We start from the raw sequence: 18723 nt of genomic DNA, 5'->3' as shown, positions 1-18723 counted from the left end.
TAATACCGTTGTCCTAGGTGTAGAATGAAGATAACAAGACCTTACACCGGCGAAGGCAGGGAGAAAATCGATCGCTTAAATAACAGTGGTCCCCTACTGGGGTGCAGAGCAGCCGGTCCTTTGCCGCTGCAAATCCGATCAGTCTGAATTCCAGCGGGGAGATTTCAATGCCCAAATTCTCCTTTCACATATCCGAGAGCATTTCCACACCTAAATTCCTCTTTCTCAGTCTTCCCCGTGTCCTGTCAGACCTGTGGGTTCCACCCCCTGACGCTGTCACCCCTGTGTCTCCTCTCTGCCCCTGAGCCAGCCCCTGGGGGGTGTTTGGGACATTTGTGGGAGTGGTTTTGGTTGTCATGGTGACTGGAAGCAGATACAGGCATTCAATGGGCAGGGCCTTGGGTATTTGCACCCCAGAATGTGAGAGTCAGTTCTTCACAAGGATGAACCGTCCAGGTCCCCGTGGCTTTTATTTTTATTAAAAAAAAATTTTTTTTTTAATGTTTATTTATTTTTGTGTGTGAGAGAGAGAGAGACAGAGCATGAGGAGGGAAGGGGTGCAGAGAGACCGGGACAGAGAATCCGAAGCAGGCTCCAGGCTCTGAGCCATCAGCACAGAGCCCGATGCGGGGCCCAAACTCACAAACTGTGAGATCATGACCTGAGTCGAAGTCGGATGCTTACTTGACTGAGCCACCCAGGTGACCCCTATATGGATATCAAATGCCTCCCTGGACATTCATCTCGGTAAAAAGTCTGGTTATAAATCTCAGAGCCCAAACCTGAGCCCCATGATCCATGTAAGTACCTAATTTTGTTTCCCCCCAATGGTTTTAAGATCTACTGAAATTTCCAGGAATGCAACCAATCAGTAAAATGAAGGGAAGATCGTACCTTGTTTTGTTTCGAATTTCACCGAGAGTCGTTCGTCATTTAAAAATAAAACATGACAACAGTAGTAACGCCACATATATTATTTACGTCTCCGATGCTACACCCTGGATCCCTGTGTTTGTCACTGTCTCTTTCGCTCAGGCTGTGTGAGGTGTGGGCAGGTGACGATTTCATTACTTCTACTGGGGTCCTGGCTGAACATTTACATGTTAAAATCCATCTCATTTTATAACAAATCGCCTTCCTTTCATTTCTTATGTAAAAAAGTCTTATGGGATAAAGAAAACGTACATCCGTACAATGGAATATTCTTTGGCAATCAACTTAAATGGACCAAGTGCTGATCCAGGCTACAACATGGATGAACCTAGAAAACACGCTGTGTGAAACGAAGCCAGACACAAAAGACCACATATTGTATGATTCCATTTATATGGATGTTCAGAGCAGGGAAATCTATAGAGACAGAAAGTAGATTAGTGGTGGCTTAGGCCTGGAGTGGGGGTGGTGGTGCTGCTGAGCTGGGGGGATTGAGGAGTGATAGCTAAGGGGATCAAGATTTCTTTTTGAGGAAATGAAATGTTCTAGAATTGATTGTGGGCATGGATGCACAATTCTGCATATACTAAAAACTTCGAACTGCGCACTCTACATGGGTGAATTGTACAGATGCGAATGAATATCTCAATAAAACTGTTGGGGCGCCTGGGTGGCGCAGTCGGTTAAGCGTCCGACTTCAGCCAGGTCACGATCTCGCGGTCCGTGAGTTCGAGCCCCGCGTCAGGCTCTGGGCTGATGGCTCAGAGCCTGGAGCCTGTTTCCGATTCTGTGTCTCCCTCTCTCTCTGCCCCTCCCCCGTTCATGCTCTGTCTCTCTCTGTCCCAAAAATAAATAAACGTTGAAAAAAAAAACTGTTAAAAATATTACAGATTTAGATATGTAATATATCATTATATGCATTTTCTCATGTGTCGCAATGAGCGTGTGTATGTGTGTGTATATAACTTCAGAGTTGAGTGGAGTGGGAAAAAATATTTGCAGGAGAAAGAGGGCGTGGGCTTTGACAAAACTGAGAACCTCTGCTCTCCTTGCTCTGCTCTGTGGGATCTGACTTCAACTCTTCCCTCGCTCCCTCTTGCTGACCCCTGCGCAGGCTACTAGACTCCCTGCTGTTCCTCCAACTTGCAAGCTTGGTCCAGACTCAGGGCCTTTGCACCTGCTCTTCCCTTACTTAGGATGTTCCTTCCCAGAAAAGAAGACTCACCTCTCTCATCATTCAGGTTTTTGCACAAATGCACCTCCTTGGAGGGATCTTACCACCCCAATTATCAAGGCTTGTTTATTTGCTTATTTTATGTCCCTATACAAACACCTCCAGACTTGTATCCAACTGCTAACCTCACATCGCTAGTATCATGTAGAATGGACACCTCAGACTTAGAAGTCCAAAGTGAAACTCTTCATCTTCTCAAATGGGTTTCTACCATGGTCTTCCTCATGTCAGTATGTGGAAACTGCACTCTTTCACTTCTCAGGCTCAAGACTTAGGAGTCTTCTCTTTCTCTCCCACTCAACACCCAATCAGCAATCCTGTTGCCTCTACCTTCAAAATACATAGTAGATGAGGTGTCTGGCTGGCTCAGTCTGTAGACAGTGAGTCTTGATCTCAGGGTTGCAATTTTGAGCCGCTCACTGGGGGTAGAGATTACTTTAAAAAATCTTTATATTATATATACTAAGTGTATATAGTGCATATATATACACACTATATATATATTTATATATAAATATCTAGCATATATTTATATATAGTATATATTTATATATACTACATAATATATAAATATATAGTCATATATATTAGACTATATTTATAAGTATATAGTCTATATAATATATAGACTAAAATATATAGTCTAATATATATTAGGCAATTCTAGATTAAAAGAGAGTAATGAGGCATAACAACCCAATGCAATGCATGAATATTCTTGGATAGAAAAACACTTTATAGGGGTGCCTGGGTGGCTCAGTCGGTTAAGCGTCCAACTTCGGCTCAGGTCATGATCTCTTGATTCATGCGTTCGAGCTCCGCATTGGGCCCTGTGCTGACAGCTCAGAGCCTGGAGCCTGCTTCAGATTCTGTGTCTCCCTCTCTCTGCCCCTCCCCTGCTGGCGCTATCTCTCTCTCTCTTTCAAAAACAAACCTTAAAAAAATTTTTTTTTAAGAAAAATACTTTATAGATATAAAAGATATTTGGGGACAATGTGAATATGAACTTTTTTATTAACTTAAAGGATGGAATTGGTGTTAGCTTTTGTAGGTGTGATAATAGTAACATAACAATATAGGACACGCCCTTAGTCTTGGGAGACGCATGCTGAAGAATGTAGGGGTGAAGAGTCATGAGGCTTATACTTATTCTCAAGTGGATCAGCAAAAATAAAGAAACAACCCAACAAACACACAAATAAAACCAAGCAGTGTGTGTGTGTGTGTGTGTGTGTGTGTGTGTGTGTGAAGAGGTAACGCAGATGTTAACAATTGGTGAATGTAAGTGTAGTGTGTAGAGAGTTCACTGTGTTACTTTTAAACATTTTCAAAATAAAAAGGAGAAAAAAATGCCCCAGCGCTCTTTCCTCCTCTTTTCTGCTTTATTTTTCTTCATAGCACTTTTCACTCTCTGCTTATTTTATTCATTCTCTGGTTTTTGGTGTCCCCAAGAAAGAATGTAAGATCCACAAGGGTAGAGATTTTTGTCTGGATTGTTGACTACTGGGTTCTTGGGGCCTCGGGGAATGCCTGGTACGCATACAGCAAAAAGTGTGTGGATGGATGGATGGAAGAAGGAACAATAATGTGTCCACAGGACCAAGCAGGAATGGAACTGGATGGAGGAGGCCAGGTGTATCTCACCTGGTGGTGTGTGTGTGTGTGTGTGTGTGTGTGTGTGTGTGTAGGCAGGGAGGGAGAAAACTCAGTCTGATATGAGTTTTCTAGATTAATTGGAAATTCTGATTTGTAGAATGGGAAGCACCCTAGTTTTTATAGATTGGTGATCTCGGGTTCAAAATCCTGGCTCTACCACTAATGCTGGGCAAGGGACATAGCCTCTTTGAGACTCCGTTTTCTCGTCTGTAAAATGGGGCTATTCATTCCTCCTCCACATAATTTGTGTGAGGCCTGAGATCATTCATGGGATGATGAGCTTGAGTAAGGAACTACTGCCCCTTAGTTATGTTTCTGCTTGGCTCTTATGAGCATATCATCATCCGTTTCAAACCAGCAGCATTTTCTGAGCACCTGCTATGTGCTAAGTTAGGTGCCATGTGAGCATCCAGTTAATATGTGCTCATAGTAGCTACTCAGGAAATGGTTGTTACCCCCATGGGCAGACCTGGATTTACATCTCACATCTGTGGTACAGTCACTTTAAAAATGGTCTAACAGTTCTTCAAAAAGTTAAACATATCATCTGACCCAATTCCATTCATATGTATATACCCCAAAGAACGGAAAACTATGCCCACACATGTTCCTAGCAGCATTATTCATGATAGCTGAAAAGTAGAAACAACCCAAAGGACTATCAACTGATAGACAAACAAAATGTGGTCTCTCCATCGAGTGAAGTATGATTTGGCCATAAAAAACAAGAAAGTTTTGGTCTATGTTACAATACGGATTAATCTTTAAAAAATTTTTTTTAATGTTTATTTATTTTTGAGACAGAGCAGGAACAGGGGAGGGTCAGAGAGAGAGGGAGACACAGAATCGGAAGCAGGCTCCAGGCTCCGAGCTGTCAGCACAGAGCCCGACGCGGGGCTCGAACTCACAGACCGTGAGATCATGACCTGAGCCAAAGTCGGACGCTTAACCGACTGAGCCACCCAGGCGCCCCTACAATACGGATTAATCTTGAAAACATGAGGCTACGGGAAAGAAGCCAGACACCAAAGGCCACATATTATATCATTCAATTTATATAAAACATCCAGAATAGGCAAATCCATAGACACCAAAAGTAGGTTAGTGGTTGGAAGGGACAGGGAGTGGGGCTAGGGAATGGCTGTGACTGCCAAGGGGTATGAGTCTTCTTTTTGGAGTGGTGAAGACGTTTTGGAATTACATTAGGTGATCGACGCACAGCTTTGTGAGTATACTGAACAACCAATAAATTGTATACGTTAAGATGGTGAACTTTACAGCATGCGAATTATATCTCAACACAGCCGTTATTAAAATATATATATATATATATCATCAGAAAAATGTCAGACAAGTCAAGCAGATAGAACAGAATGCACAAAACCAGACCTAAGAGTAAAGAGGTATTTAGTATGATACAGCGCTTCAGAGGGCAAAAGGATGACGTAATTGTTCACCAAAACATGGCAAGAGCAAATGCCTTCACCTCTCTGTGCCTCAGTTTCCTTATCTCCAGCACCGACACAACCACAGCTACTCCGTATGACTATTGGGAATATTCAGTGATGGGAATGCCTGCCACATGGGAAGCCCTCAGAAAATGGTAGCTGTCTTCATGATAGGGTCAGGTGGTAGAACCATAGCATCTTAGAGAGATCGCAAGGTGCAGTTTCATAGACTCCTGGAGTGCCAGGATGTTAGAACAGTAGAGTTTTAGAATAATGTATGTCTAGAATCTTGAAATCACAGAGTCATAGAACTGTAGGAGTTTTAGGGCCAGAAAGACCTGAGAGACCATCTGTCTCCATGATTTGCAAGTCTGTGGAAATTTTCAAATAGTAATAATGATAATAATAATGATGATGATGATGATAATAATAGCAGAAGCTAACAGTGCTTCCATAGGCCAGTCACTTCTGTAAACACTTCTGTATAGTAATTTACTTAATTTCTATAACCATCCTACAAGAATAGGTTAGGTACTATTATCACATTTTATGGATTGGAAAACAGAGGCGAGAGAGGTTAAATAACTTGCTCAAGGTCACACAGATAGTAAGTAATAGAGCCAGGATCTGATCCCAGTCCAGAATCTGTGTTCAGAGTCCCAAGTCTTCACCCCAGAAATTCTGATTCAGTGGCTCTGGGCTGGGACCCAGGAATCTGCATTCTATGCTACCTAGAGGATAAGATATCAGCCAGGGCTGAGAACCACTGGTGTAGTCCAGAGGTGGCAAACTGATGGTCCTCGGGCCATAGGCAGCCCACAGCCACATAGTTGTTTTGTTTTGTTTTTAAGTAGGCTCCATGCTCAGTGTGGAGCCCAGTGTGGGGCTTGAAATCAATGACCCTGAGATCGAGAATTGAGCTGAGATCAAGAGTCAGATGCTTAACCGACTGAGCCACCCAGGTGCCCCATACATAGTGTTTTTAAGACTGAGCCAACCTTTAAAAATCAGTCGATTTCAAATATTTCTGGCTTCTTTTGAAAAATGTGGAAGATGTGGCCACACTTTGTCTACATTCCCAAAAGGCAAGAATTAAGTGGAGCTGAGTAGCAGCTGCCCCGTTTAGGGCATTATATCTCTCTGATGAGGCCAGAGTCCTCAATTCTTTATGTTCCCTTGCTGAATCTTGGAGGCATTTCAATTTATAATCCCTGATTTGGCCCAGCTTCCACACTGTAAAGAAAGGAAACTGAGGCTTACAGAAGGGAAAGGGACCCAGAGTAACACAGCAAGCCCAATGTAGAAAGAGAGTAGACCCATCTCCCGACCTAAAAATCCCATAATAACAGCAGCTAACGTTTTTTGAGAACTTTCTGTGTATTAGGGATACGAGCTATGTGCTTTTTTAAAAACCAGGGAACACTAATCACTGCCCTTCAGTAGGTACCCTAGTGAATCTCATTTTGCAGATGAGAAAATTTGAGGCATGGAGAAATCAAGTCACTTGTTCAAGGTCACACAGGTAAGAAGTACATTATCAGAGTAAGATTCAACTCAACATCTGACTCCAGAGCCTGAGCCTTCAGTCTCAACTCTTTCATTCTTTGAAGCCCCCCAGTAATAAGTAAGGGGAGGAAAAATCCTGGTTCTATAACCTTTCGATTCCACTACCTCTGAATTCCTGTGGATTAGGGGGTGGGGTGGAAGGATCAGGCGCAGATGGTGCTGACCCCATTTCTCTGCAACATGTGCAAACTCTTCGTGAACTTGGAGCCCTTTGAGGCCGCCACCAAGGCAGAGGGAAGAGGCAATATCCTTGCGACCCTGTAAACTGTGTGTAAACTGTGGCCTGCCCGTGGGGAGGGAATCGGGAGAGACCGGGCAGAGACGCTTCAGCACCAAGGACAGCAGCCGCGCTCCAAAGCCCCAAGCCCGAAGTCTTTTTTGGGAACGATCCGCTAGGCAGCATTCTTCCAGGGTTTTCCGCCCACCGTTTTCCCAGGAGCTTGGGGGAACTCAGGTCCGTGGTTTCTCCCATCTCAGGGCAACAAAAATTCCCAAGAATTCCAGATTCCTTTACCGAGGGTCTGTCTCTTGTCTTTGCTTCTAGGCAGACGTTAAGGAACCCTCACAAGTGGCCTGTCTTCCTGCCAGGGACTCTCTCCCCTTTGCCTCGTCTGAGCAAGTATATGGGAGCGGGGAAAGGGAGAGAAAAGCAGGAGTGCGCGCAGTTCCCTTCCCTTCCGCCTCCTACCCATTCGGGGCCACGCTTCCAGGGCCCCTGCCGCAAGCCCACCTGCCCGGTGAGCGCCGTGGTCATGGCAACCAGAGAGCCTGGGAGAGTGATTGGTCCCCTCGCTGCCACGCCCCTACGCCACCGCTTCCCAGTAACTGAGGCAACCAAGAGGAACGGCCCTCCTCCTTTCATCCCTCCTAGAGAGCGCTGTGTAGGAGAGGGACGTGCCTTCTCTCTCGCTAGCGAAATACCACTTCTCCAAAATGGTGGCTACTCTCATACAAGAATTCATGGAGAGAGGGAGTATGAAGTCATTTCTAAACTCTTCTGGATGAGGATGGGCTGTCACCGAAGCCACTTCCGGTGAGAACAGGAAGTGGGAGGCAGGTTGCTCTGGGAGACAATAGGATGAGGTGGAAGGAAAGAGAGGGTCTAGAGAATCCCAGGAAGGAGGGATAAGTTGGAGGGGGGGGGCTGTCCGGGCCAAATTCTCCCAAACCTTCACTCTCTCTCTGAATCAAGCCCACTCCAAGAGGTTTGGAGTCCCTAGGCTGATTCCCTAATAATAGGACTAACTAACTTCTACCATGTATTTGATTGACAAACCTCTTATCGGCGTTACCCCATTAAACTTCCACAGTAACCCAGTGGTATGGGAGAAATGTCTTCTCCGAACCTCACCGGTTTTACAGAAACCCAGCCTTTGCCCCTGCTGACCTGCTTGGCTCTGTCGGGGTTCATCGTGGTTTGGGGTTGAAGGATGTTGACCACCTCAGGCTTGGTCATTGCTTGTGGGATTTCTCGGACCTTCTCAGCAATAAAGCTGTGCACAGCATTCAAGGCCTCTGCTGTGCCCTGTACCAGGCATACTCGCTCTGTGGTTCCTGTTGAGCAAGGGAGAGAGAGGGCACACTCATCAGACAGGAATAGGAAAATTCCTGGGAGACAGGTCCCACTTAATGGAAAGAGAAAACCTAGGTCCAGAAAGTGAACCTGACTGGGCCCAGATCACATGGCAAGTAAGCCTGGGGAAGCTGGCATCCAGGGTTCTCAGGCCATGATGGGTAGCTGGAAAAGTGAGTGGAATGCCTGTTTCATAATCTGTACTTCGTGTCCCTCCCCCAAAACAACCCCAGGGGGATGGAAGGATGATGCTTAAGTGCTTTGCGATGCCCACAGCAGCCCTGGGCAGGGGAGACAGGGCTCAGCTGCCTCTTCCCAGTCCTTGCCGGCTCCCGGTTGCTCTGGCAACCATTCACTCCCTCCCTCCAACCAGCCCCCCCCCCCCCCAGAAGCGGAGAGAGCTCAGGCCTGCAACGGTTGCCACAGTAACTGGAACCCCCTTATCGGTCTGGCTGGCCGGGTCCTCAGCCCACCCCCAGGGGGACGAGGGACGAAGCCCCGTTGCCGTGGCAACCCCTGAAAGCCTGCAGCGAAGGCCTCTGGGCTTTTGGAGAGGATGGGGAAGGGCTGGGGGATGGGGGAGGCAGAAGAGAGGCCTGAGTGCCTGCTTGGACCCACCAGATGGAGGGCTGAAGGGTGGGGGAGGGCAAGGGTGTGGACAGGGGAGAGAGGAGGCAACTTGTGGAAGGGCAGGAACTCAGGGATGGAGAAAGGAGGGTGGGGTGGATGCCTTTGCTGGAGATCGCCTAGATATTGGCTGTGGTTCTAATCTAGGCATGCTTATTGTGTGTGCGTGTGCGCGCGCGTGCGCGTGTGTGTGTGTGTGTGTGTGTATCAGAGGTGGGGAGAAGGCTAGGAGAAGAGAAGCCAACTCTGGGTGGTGTTGGGATATATGTGTGTGGGACAGAGACTCTGGGTGATACTCTAACCAGTGTGAATATATCTGTTAGGCTGTTTGAGTGAGTGGTGTGTGTGTGTGTGTGTGTGTGTGTGTGTGTGTGTGCGCACGCATACATGCATGTGTATACTTGGGCAGGACTGGCTAAATTATCTTTATCTGTGTATGTGTGTAAGAGAAAGAGTGGGAGAGACAGCGTGACATAGTGAATCCAGTAAAGATATGTGCACTGCTATGCAGGGGAAAGACTTGGATGTCACTGTGAAGTTCAAGGGTATGTATACTATTGGTGAGAACCGGGCTGGTAGAACATGAGAGTTTGAGACACAGAAACAAAGAATCTCATGAAGCAGCATTGAGGCTGTGTGATGAGTGTGTATCACTTTGAGCCTGGATGTCAGTGGGAGTGTTGGCAAGAAAGAGACAACCTCTAGGTGTTCAAAGGCTAGGGGCACCCGGGTGGCTCAGGTCATGATCTCAAGGCCCGTGGGTTCGAGTCCTGCACCGGGCTCTGTGCTGACAGCTCGGAGCCTGGAGCCTGCTTCGGATTCTGTGTCTCCCTCTCTCTCTGCCCCTCCTCACTTGTGTGTCTTTCTCTCTCTCTTTCAAAAATAAATAAAACATTTTTTTAAAAAGGCTATTTGTATGACTTGTGTGTGGCGTGTGTGTGTGTGTGCATGAGCCTTCGTACAGGAGGAGACAGACAGACGGGACTATGACCGGTGTGTACGTGAATGTGTATACGAGAGAGAGAAAGAGGGAGAGTGCCAGGCAGACTCAAGTGTCAGTATGTGAGATTGGAGAGGACTGATCTGTCTGAGTATGTGTTTTGGTGTAGACATTACAACTGGGCAAAGGTGACTCTACAATGTCTGGTCCGTGTGACAATTGTATGAGTGCCCGGGGGAGCCAGGCATGTTTCGTGTGTGGAACCGGTATCTGTCTCTCTCCCGGGGTGGGACTCTGCCGGCAGGACCATTAGCTCGCTGGGTTTGTAGAAGGTCTTGAGTGTGTGCCGGGCTTCGTGTGCCCGGGCGTCTGGGACATCGGGGAGTGAGTGTCTGGCGTCCTGTGGGCATTCTAGTGCAGCACGATGGTGTTTCCACTCTGACCCCTCCCTTGCCATGTCTCAGCCTGGCATCTGGCAGTCTCTCCATGCATCTGGGTATCACTGTCTTGGGTCACTTGTGTACTCGACATCCCCCATATCCTTTGGGCCGCCGTTACTCACTCTTATTCCCCCCAACCCCAGAACAATGGATTGGTCTGAGCCAAGGGTGAGTCAGCGTGCAGGCTGCCTCCGTCTGGGTATAAATAGGAAAGGGTGTGGGTCAGGGTGGGAACTGGGGGGAGGGGGGCGGGGTGGCCCTAGGGACAGCCTGGCTAAAGTGGCTCCTCTCTCCATTTCTGCGTGGCTCCCTTCCAGCTCAGGAGTCTGTGACTTCCCGCTCTTTGTCGTTCTTAACTGGGGTCCACAAGGGCTTTGTGGGGAAAGGGGTTCGGTTAACCCCTGAAAGAGCGTCCAATAATGACAGCTGGTGCTTACAAAATACCAAGTATTAGGCACCGATCTGAGCACTCGGTATATATTCGTGCACTTAAAGGATGAGGTAGGCAGCACGATGGTTCTTGATTTACTGCTAAGGACACTGAGGCACAGAGAAGGTTTGGGATTTGTCCAAGTTCACTCAGCCAGTAGTGGAAGTTCAGGGTTTTGAATGCAGGCGTCTGACTTCAGAGCCTGGGCTTTTAACCACTGAGACACCCTGTGCTAAATATGGAGTGTGTGGAGAGTGTGTGTGTGTGTGTGTGTGTGTGTGTGTGTGTGTTGGGGGAAAGGCATAAAATGGTTACATTTTTGCTTTTGTATTTTTCATAGTAAAAAAGAATGTGTATGGATTGACTAAGTACTCACTTAAGATTTTGCACTTTAAGGCAACTATTTTATAAATCAATAATTTTTTTTTTAAAGTGTGTGTGTCTGTGCTTTCTTTTCTGGGGACAGAGCTTTGGGCAAATGCTCAAATTCAGAAGGAGTTTAGAATCACTCTAGGGTGTCTGAGTGGACGTACAGAAGTCTGTGTGGCTTTGGGCGGGCACCTGCTTTCTGGGTCTCAGTTTCTCCACATATGATCTGGAAGGATGGAATCTGGGGCTTGGAGTTTCCTGTACCAAGGAGGGGACACCCTTTGTGTTCTGCCCCTCCCCTGGGGTTAAAGGTCAGGTGGGTTTTTGTTTCACGTAGTGAACACAAGTGCAGTGTGTGTGTGTGTGTGTGTGTCCATCTGTTTGTGTGATCGTGTGTGAACCCATAAGGCCTAGAGGGCCCTTTGGATGTTACCATTGTCATTTGTCATCTGTTCTGGATGCTTCAGTCACAATGAACCAACTACCCCTCCAGTCTTTGAACATGCCAGTTCATCTTCCTGGAGTGCTCTTCCCTGCTTTTATCTAGCTCACTCTTACTTATTGTCCTGGGCCCCTCCTCCAGGAAGCCCTCCCTGACCTTTTTAGGCTGGGTCAGGTGCCCTGGCTGGGCTGCCACCACCCTCTGGCCTTCCCCGTCTTAGCCCTGACCATGCTGGGTCATTGAAGGTGTCCGGCCTGTCTTCCCCCCTGCGCTGTGAGATCTGTGAGGGAAAGGGCGGGACATCTCAGTCACTGCTGTGTCCTCATCGCTGTCCATACAGTAGGTGTCCAGCAGATGTGGGGTGAATAAATTAATGAAAGGGGGTTAGCCAGGAGCAGAGGGAAATAAGCTGTTGGTCTCAAGCAGTAGCATTCTCATTTCTCGTGTTCCCGTGGTTCGTGGGAAGTCCTAGGGGCAGGACTAGGATTAGAGGGCTGTGTCCTGTACCTCTGAGTCAAGAGCCAGCACGTGCCAGGCGATCTAGAAGTTCCATGTCAGGAACGGTGTGTGTGTGTGTGTGTGTGTGTGTGTGCGCTGGCCGCATGTCCTGGGGCTGGGGGGAGTTGCCGGCTCACGCTGCCTGTGTGAATGGTATTTGGCCCAAGAGAGCCAACGACTGTCCCATCCTCTGGGGATCTCAGCTGCCTGGCCTGTGGGCTGTGTCACTGAGATGGGAGGAGATGATGTGTCTCATGTCACACAATGTGATCCAGGAGTAAGGAACCAAGTGTCCTCGGATAAATGCCCCAAGTACAGGTTCTTATCCGTATCTTGTGGGCCTAGGGGGGTGCGGGGGAAACTGGGCCAGGGTGGAAGAGGAAAGCGGCGGGTGTGTGTGTGTGTGTGCGTGTGTGTGTGTGTGCCTGGTTCCCTGGACTGTTCTCTAAACCTCTTGCCAAAGCTGCTTAGTGAGATGGGAGGCAGAGCGGGTGGAGGAGGGAGGAGGGAGAGACAGAGACAGAGAGAGAGAGAGAGAGAGAGAGAGAGAGAAAGAGAGAATATGAATGTGCCCTGACCCTGGGCTACAGCTCTGGTGTTTGACCTAAAAAATCCAAGGGGATTAAGGATGAACTAGAGCCAGCTCTGGACCAAAGATGCAATTCTGGGGGCCTTCCCTGGCTTCCTGGATGTCGAAGCTCAGGCATTGGTCTTGGGAGGGAGAGATGTGGGGGGTGACAGACGCAGGAGGATTAGAGGGAGTGGAGGGGCCTTGAAAATGTTATGGTTGTGGGAGAGAGAGAGCTGGAAGACAGGCAGAAAAGACGCTGGGTTTGGAGGAAGGAAAGGAAAACCATGAAGGGGGCTGAGACTGAGAAGGAAACCTAAAAGGAGAGACGAGTGAGCAGAGGCAGGGAGAAACGAGGGGCAATCCGGCAGAGTGACCCCGTTGAGGGGTGCTACCAAAGAAATACTGGTTGAGTGCACGGCTGGCCGGAGAGAGTTAAGGAGCAAGAGAAAGAAAAACGTGAGACCACGAGAGGTGGAGGGAAAGGAAAAGTTGGGGAGAGGGGTGGGAAGGCAGGAAGAGGGGGAAAGAGGAGGGAGGGAGAGAAGAGGAAAAGCAGAGACGGACCGACCGATGGGAACGAGAGGTGGGGGGGTCCCAACAGAATCAGAGAGATAGCAGCAAAAAGAAGAGCCAGAGGAGGCGGACAGAGGGCGGATGGGGATGGAGACTCAGGGAACAAGAGACTGGGAAAGTCAGAAACAGAATGAGAAGGACATAGGAAGAATGACACAGAAAACCAGCGCGGCCCGGACTGGGCAAGATGGGGTAACAGAGAAATCCACAAGGGGAGAGTGGGGGCAAAGAAGCGGCGGGGGTGTGCAACACGGATGGCTGCCCCCCCCACACCCCAAGGGCCACCCTGACACCTGCCTCCCTGCCCACCCCCCTCCAGCAACTCCAACTGACCCAAAGGGGCAGGTGTGTGGGAAGGGGCACATCTGCGAGCACACCATGCAAATGAGCTCATGAATATGCAGCAGGCCCATTGTCTTGCCCTGCCCCCACCCCCATCTGCTCAGGCCTGGCCCCTGGGGCTGAGAGCAGCTCTGTCCCCTTAGGAGGGGGAGGCCCCCCATCACTCTTACTGCCCCAAGGGCAGCTCTTGCCACTTATCCAGGACCCAGGTGGGAGGACAGGAGGCCTAGGGCAGAGTCCTGGGCCAGGGCTCACCCGGATAGAAGTCTTTGGACTTAGAGAGCTTGATGGTAGCTCCTGTCTCCTTCTGCAGCTGTACGATGGTCTGCCCGCCCTTGCCAATGATGGAGCCTGCTGCGTAGCTGGGGATCAGCACCTTCAGGAAGTATTCGCCTTCCTCTGCAGGGGCACACGGAGGGGGGGGGGAGTGAGGGAGTCAGGGGAAGGGGTCTTCATCTCCGGTATGGTTGTGGGCCCAGGAAACCACAGGCATCCCAGGAACACACAGGGGCCATGATCATGAGAATAGCAGTGGGGAAAATAACACAAATAATGATGTTCACTCATTCACTCACTCACTCATTCATTCATCCCACAAATAGTTCCCGAGCACCTGTTACCGCCCGCTTGGCACTGTTTTAGCGAAACAGCCCTGAGGGAAGCAGACAAACTCCCTGATTTCGCAAGCAAATGAGGCAAATAAGACCGAAAGAGTTTGGGCGATTCAGCCAAGAGCTCACACAGCTACATTCTTCTAGAAGGGTGGGGGGGGGGGGAGGGGGGAGACAGACAGTATGTTTTATGTTGGATGGTGGTAAGCACCAAAGAAACAAAAAGGGGCAGGAAAAGGAGATAGGGGTTGTAGGGAGAGCTGCAGGGTCAGATCCGGTAGCCGGGAAAGCCCTCCCCAAGAACGTGGCATTCTCTGTTTAACAGACCCTTCTACAGAACCCAGGACATGCTAAACTCTGTTCCAACTACTGTACGCACACCAGTTCTTTGAATTTCCACCCTGGTGCCATGAAAGACGTATTTTTTGAAAGCCCATTTTACAGACGAGGAAACAAAGGTAACATGATGGCCCCAGATCACATAGCTAGTAGGTGGCAGTGCTGAGACTTGAACCCAACCTGGCGACCGTTGTGATACGCTGCCTCCAGGCTGTGGAGGTGGGAAGGGAACCATGTGGCTCTCTGGGGGAGCAAGTGCAAAGGCCCTGGGGTGGGATCGTGCCTGAGTTGTCCGAGGGAAAGTGAGCAGCCGGTGTCGGTGGGGCTGAGGAAGAGAGGGGGAGAGCGGAGGGAGGGGAGGGCCGGGAGGGGTGGTGGTAGTGGTGGGCTGTAGAACTTTGTGGACCACGGTGAGGTCTTTGGTTTTTACTCCCAGTGAGATGGGAAGCATGGGAAGGCTCTGAGCAGAGGAGGGATGGGGTCTGACTTAAGTTTCAAGAAGATCCCTCTGATGCTCATGAGGCAGGAGTAATGGCGATCTGACTGATGGAACCACTGAGGGGTGTGGGGAGGAGGGCCGGACTCCAGAGATGTTCTCGACACTCAATAGGGACCCGGCACTGTGCTTCGCAAGCTTGACCTCAACCATTCCCTACAACTCCCAATGAGGTGGGCGTGATGAGCTCCATTTTTACGTAGGAGGAAACTGAGGCACAGAGACAGTGAAGGCACCAGCCCAAGGTCAGCTGCTCAAGGGTACCAAGACAGCCACTGGCTTGAGGGTCCAATGCAATCCTGCTTCCTTCTTGGCCCTCACTTGCTTAGCACCTTCCGATCCTGCTAGCTAAGACCAACACACTCAAGGACAGTCTCCAAGACCTACAGGTGGTGCCAGTGGCCACTGTGGGACTGTGGCCATTCTTTTTTATGGACCAATCATCTCGGTCATGTGTAAAGCACTTTGTGAATGCACTCAAGGCACATGCCTAACCTCTCCTACCTTCTAACCAAACTGTTGCCCCTAAGTTCTCATAGGGTGGGAATTCTGGAGACTTCTCGGTATAAGATCCTCTGTGATTTGGCCCTGCATTTCTTTCCAGCATCACGTCCTCATCTTTCACAATGTGCATCAGACCATCAGACATAACTTTGCTCCTCAAACATTCCCTTCGCCCCCCCCCCCCACCTCAGGGCCTTTGCACATTCGCTTTGCTTGGAACTCCCCTTCCACAGCGAATTCCTCTTGTCCCTCAGGCCCTCACTCAAATAATGCTTCTTCTTGGAAGCTTTCCTGGAACCTAGAGGAGCAGTGGATCCCTCCTCTCTGTCTTATGCCTTCAGAGCAATGTATCACAGAAGGTCCATTGTGGGTCATGTCACTGGAGCTCACCCTCATGTCCCAGGGGCTCATGTGGTGCCTGGCACATAGTAGGCATGCAATAAACCTGGGGGAAAGGAAGGGAGGGGCCAGGCCATTCTGCTTCCAAAGCTTAAGGTCTTAAACCATCCTCCGGTGGTTTTTTAATTTTTTTCTTTTAACCAAAGGAAACCTATTTTCAATGTCTCACATGAAACTCCAACACACAGAGCAGATAAAAGAGAAACTGTTCTGGTAAAAGTGGGGGCAGGGTGGGGGGCTGGGAGCCCTGCCCATCTCTGCTTGATCCCTTAAGACGGAAGGTTCTGAACTCCCCGATGCGTTAAGATGGGGGTATAGGGGCTGGATGTGGCTTTGCAGGCATGGCGAGAGGGTCCAGAATGAAGGGGTTGCCCTGAGCCCAAGGCAATCCTCTTAAACTTGCCTCATCAGACCATTAAACCTATTAGGTAATTAGTCCCCCAGAGTGCCTTCCCATCGATCATCCTGACCCCCCCCCACCCCGTCCTGAATTCGCTTTCTTCTCTGGGCTCACAGAGGTGGCCCCTTGCCTGGTGCCGCCCCTAAACCTGTCCCAGAGATGGGGGGGGGCCAGCTCTCCACCTCCGGGAGGCTCAGAAAGATGGGGAGGGCGTTCTCACAAGGGTTCCATCCTCTTTTTCCTTCTTTGACTTCATTGCCACTCTTCTCTCCAGCCAGGGGCCTCGTCCTGAACTTCCCTCTTTTTTTTTTTTTTTAACGTTCATTTATTATTGAGAGACAGAGAGAGACAGAGCACGAGCAGGGGAGGGGCAGAGAGAGAGAGGAGGAGACACAGAAGCCGAAGCAGGCTCCAGGCTCCGAGCCGTCAGCACAGAGCCCGACGCGGGGCTCGAACTCACAAACCGTGAGATCACGATCTGAGCCCGAAGTCGGACGCTTACCCGACTGAGCCACCCAGGCGGCCCCCCCCCCCCGGCAAACCCCCCTCTTAAAGATGGAAGGTATTCATCTGTTCTGAAGAAAACTGATTACCCCCCCACACCCCATTTTCTGTTCCCTCTGTCTCACACTTCCCCAGGAATCTCCCTTTGAAGCCGCAGAAACAGCCCTAGACAGAGTGTGAATTTTGCCACTGACAGGCCGCGTGGCCTTGGGCAAGCCGCCTCACCTCTCCGGGCCTCAGTTTTCTCCCTGATAGAATGGGGACATGAGAGCACTACCTCATAGGGCTACAGCAACTCGTTAAATGATAAATCATAAAGCACTTGGGATGGTCTCGGGCACGTAGAGCCCTTGAGAAACGTTAGCTGTCATTACCTCCATCCCGATCGCTAGCGATGCTGATGTCAGGAACACAAGGAGAGTTCTCACAGCGTCTGGCCCAAACGGGGAGATGAGCCCCTAAGGTCTGAGGTTTTTGTTGGGCAACCGGAGGAAGGGGAGACCCCACTTCCTTCATCACGTGCCCCGTAGGGGCTGCCCCAGGCCTTTCTCTGCTTCTCGGAGGAGGAAGGAGCTCTCATTGATGGAAGCGAGCCACCCCCCCACCCCGCGGCCCTTCTCCCGCCCAGCATCTCTGACTCCCTCCCTCGACTGCCTTCTCTCCTTCTCCTCCCCTCCCTTCCTCCAACAAATCCTTCCTGGGCACCCACTCTGTGCCAGGCCTCGTTTTAGGTGCTGGTGACACAGCACGGAACAAGACCCACGGTCCATTTCCCTCAAGTCCGCTCCCTTTGAACATTTAAACGCATCTATTTCAAGAGGACATTTGAACATCACTGCTCATAATCAGGGTTTGAAGGCGGGTTACGTCCCACCCACCCCCATGAAGCATATCATAGACACATACAAGGGTAAAAGGAAAAAAAAAAAAAGTTGGTCCATGGACCGCCTGAAACCATCTTATGGGTGCTCTGGGCGGGGGGTGCCCGTATCAGACCGACCTCAGGCCCGTCTCCTGTGGAGAGTGACCATTGGGACCTCCTGCCTGCAGAACTCAGGGCAGGAGTCCCCAGTGTGGCCAACAGACCACTCTGCTCCTCTTCGGAATCTTCTGCACATCCCTGTCATTCGGGGGCACCCCTCCCTCCCATGTGATTCCCACCCCCCCCCCTCCCAGGAAAGAGCCAGGCCGCGATCTCCCGGCCTGCCTTGCAGCCAGGAGAGACACGGACCCTCCGCTGAACCCAGAGCCCCCAGACTTCACACGCTCCCACCCAGTCCGAACAACCAAGGCTCTCCCTGTGGAAAAGTTCTTCCTTCTACCGAAGCAGAGTCTGAACCCCCAGACTCTGCACCCACCTACCTCCACCCCCCCTCTTGGCGCTTCCCTTGGGACTCAGGAAGCTCCTTTTACCCACGATGGGGACCGAAGCAGTCGAGATGCCAACTTCCCCTCTCCCGATGGTTTCCTCCCACTACAATGTCAAGCATTCGCCCCTTGGGAAGGGGCTGTCTTCTTCCTTCCAGTCTCCCCCTAACTTTGGTGCCCACCGTCCTCAGACATGCTTCTGGAGTCTTCCAAAAGCATACCCCTCTCCCCTTCAATAATGTTTACCTGCCCAAGAGATTGGGGGTGCCGTGGCAAGGGTGGCCCTTTTTATTGTCAGAGAGTTGACCCTGAGAGGTGGCTTTACGTGGAGGGTGGGGGTGTCATTAAAAAATAATAAAATAAAGGGGTGGTCATTAATGACAAAGGCAGACCTGAAGGGGTGTATGTTGTAGAAGTGTTTTCAGACACAGCACGTCTGGGGAGGACCGGCCGTCGGGGT

The 18723-nt window shown here is 50.0% G+C and overlaps 1 protein-coding gene across 2 annotated transcripts in view; it reads right to left on the bottom strand.

Annotated features, from left to right (window-relative positions):
* Positions 1-18723, bottom strand: part of NOVA2 (NOVA alternative splicing regulator 2) — a 29271-nt gene that overhangs the window by 5995 nt on the left and 4553 nt on the right. Inside the window, exons 2-3 of one of the 2 annotated variants that reach the window (XM_045440823.1) lie at positions 13898-14041; positions 8225-8391 (exon numbers count right to left, since the gene is read on the bottom strand). In XM_045440823.1, the coding sequence (XP_045296779.1) occupies positions 8225-8391; positions 13898-14041 (311 nt within the window). The remainder of the gene's footprint in view (positions 1-8224; positions 8392-13897; positions 14042-18723) is intronic. The other variant, XM_045440824.1, reaches the window with a different exon arrangement.

The sequence above is a fragment of the Leopardus geoffroyi genome, chromosome E2 (assembly GCF_018350155.1).
Source record: "Leopardus geoffroyi isolate Oge1 chromosome E2, O.geoffroyi_Oge1_pat1.0, whole genome shotgun sequence".
Taxonomy (NCBI): Eukaryota; Metazoa; Chordata; class Mammalia; order Carnivora; family Felidae; genus Leopardus; species Leopardus geoffroyi.
Note: the sequence above shows the minus strand (reverse complement) of the source record. Positions and strands in the feature narration are given on the sequence as shown.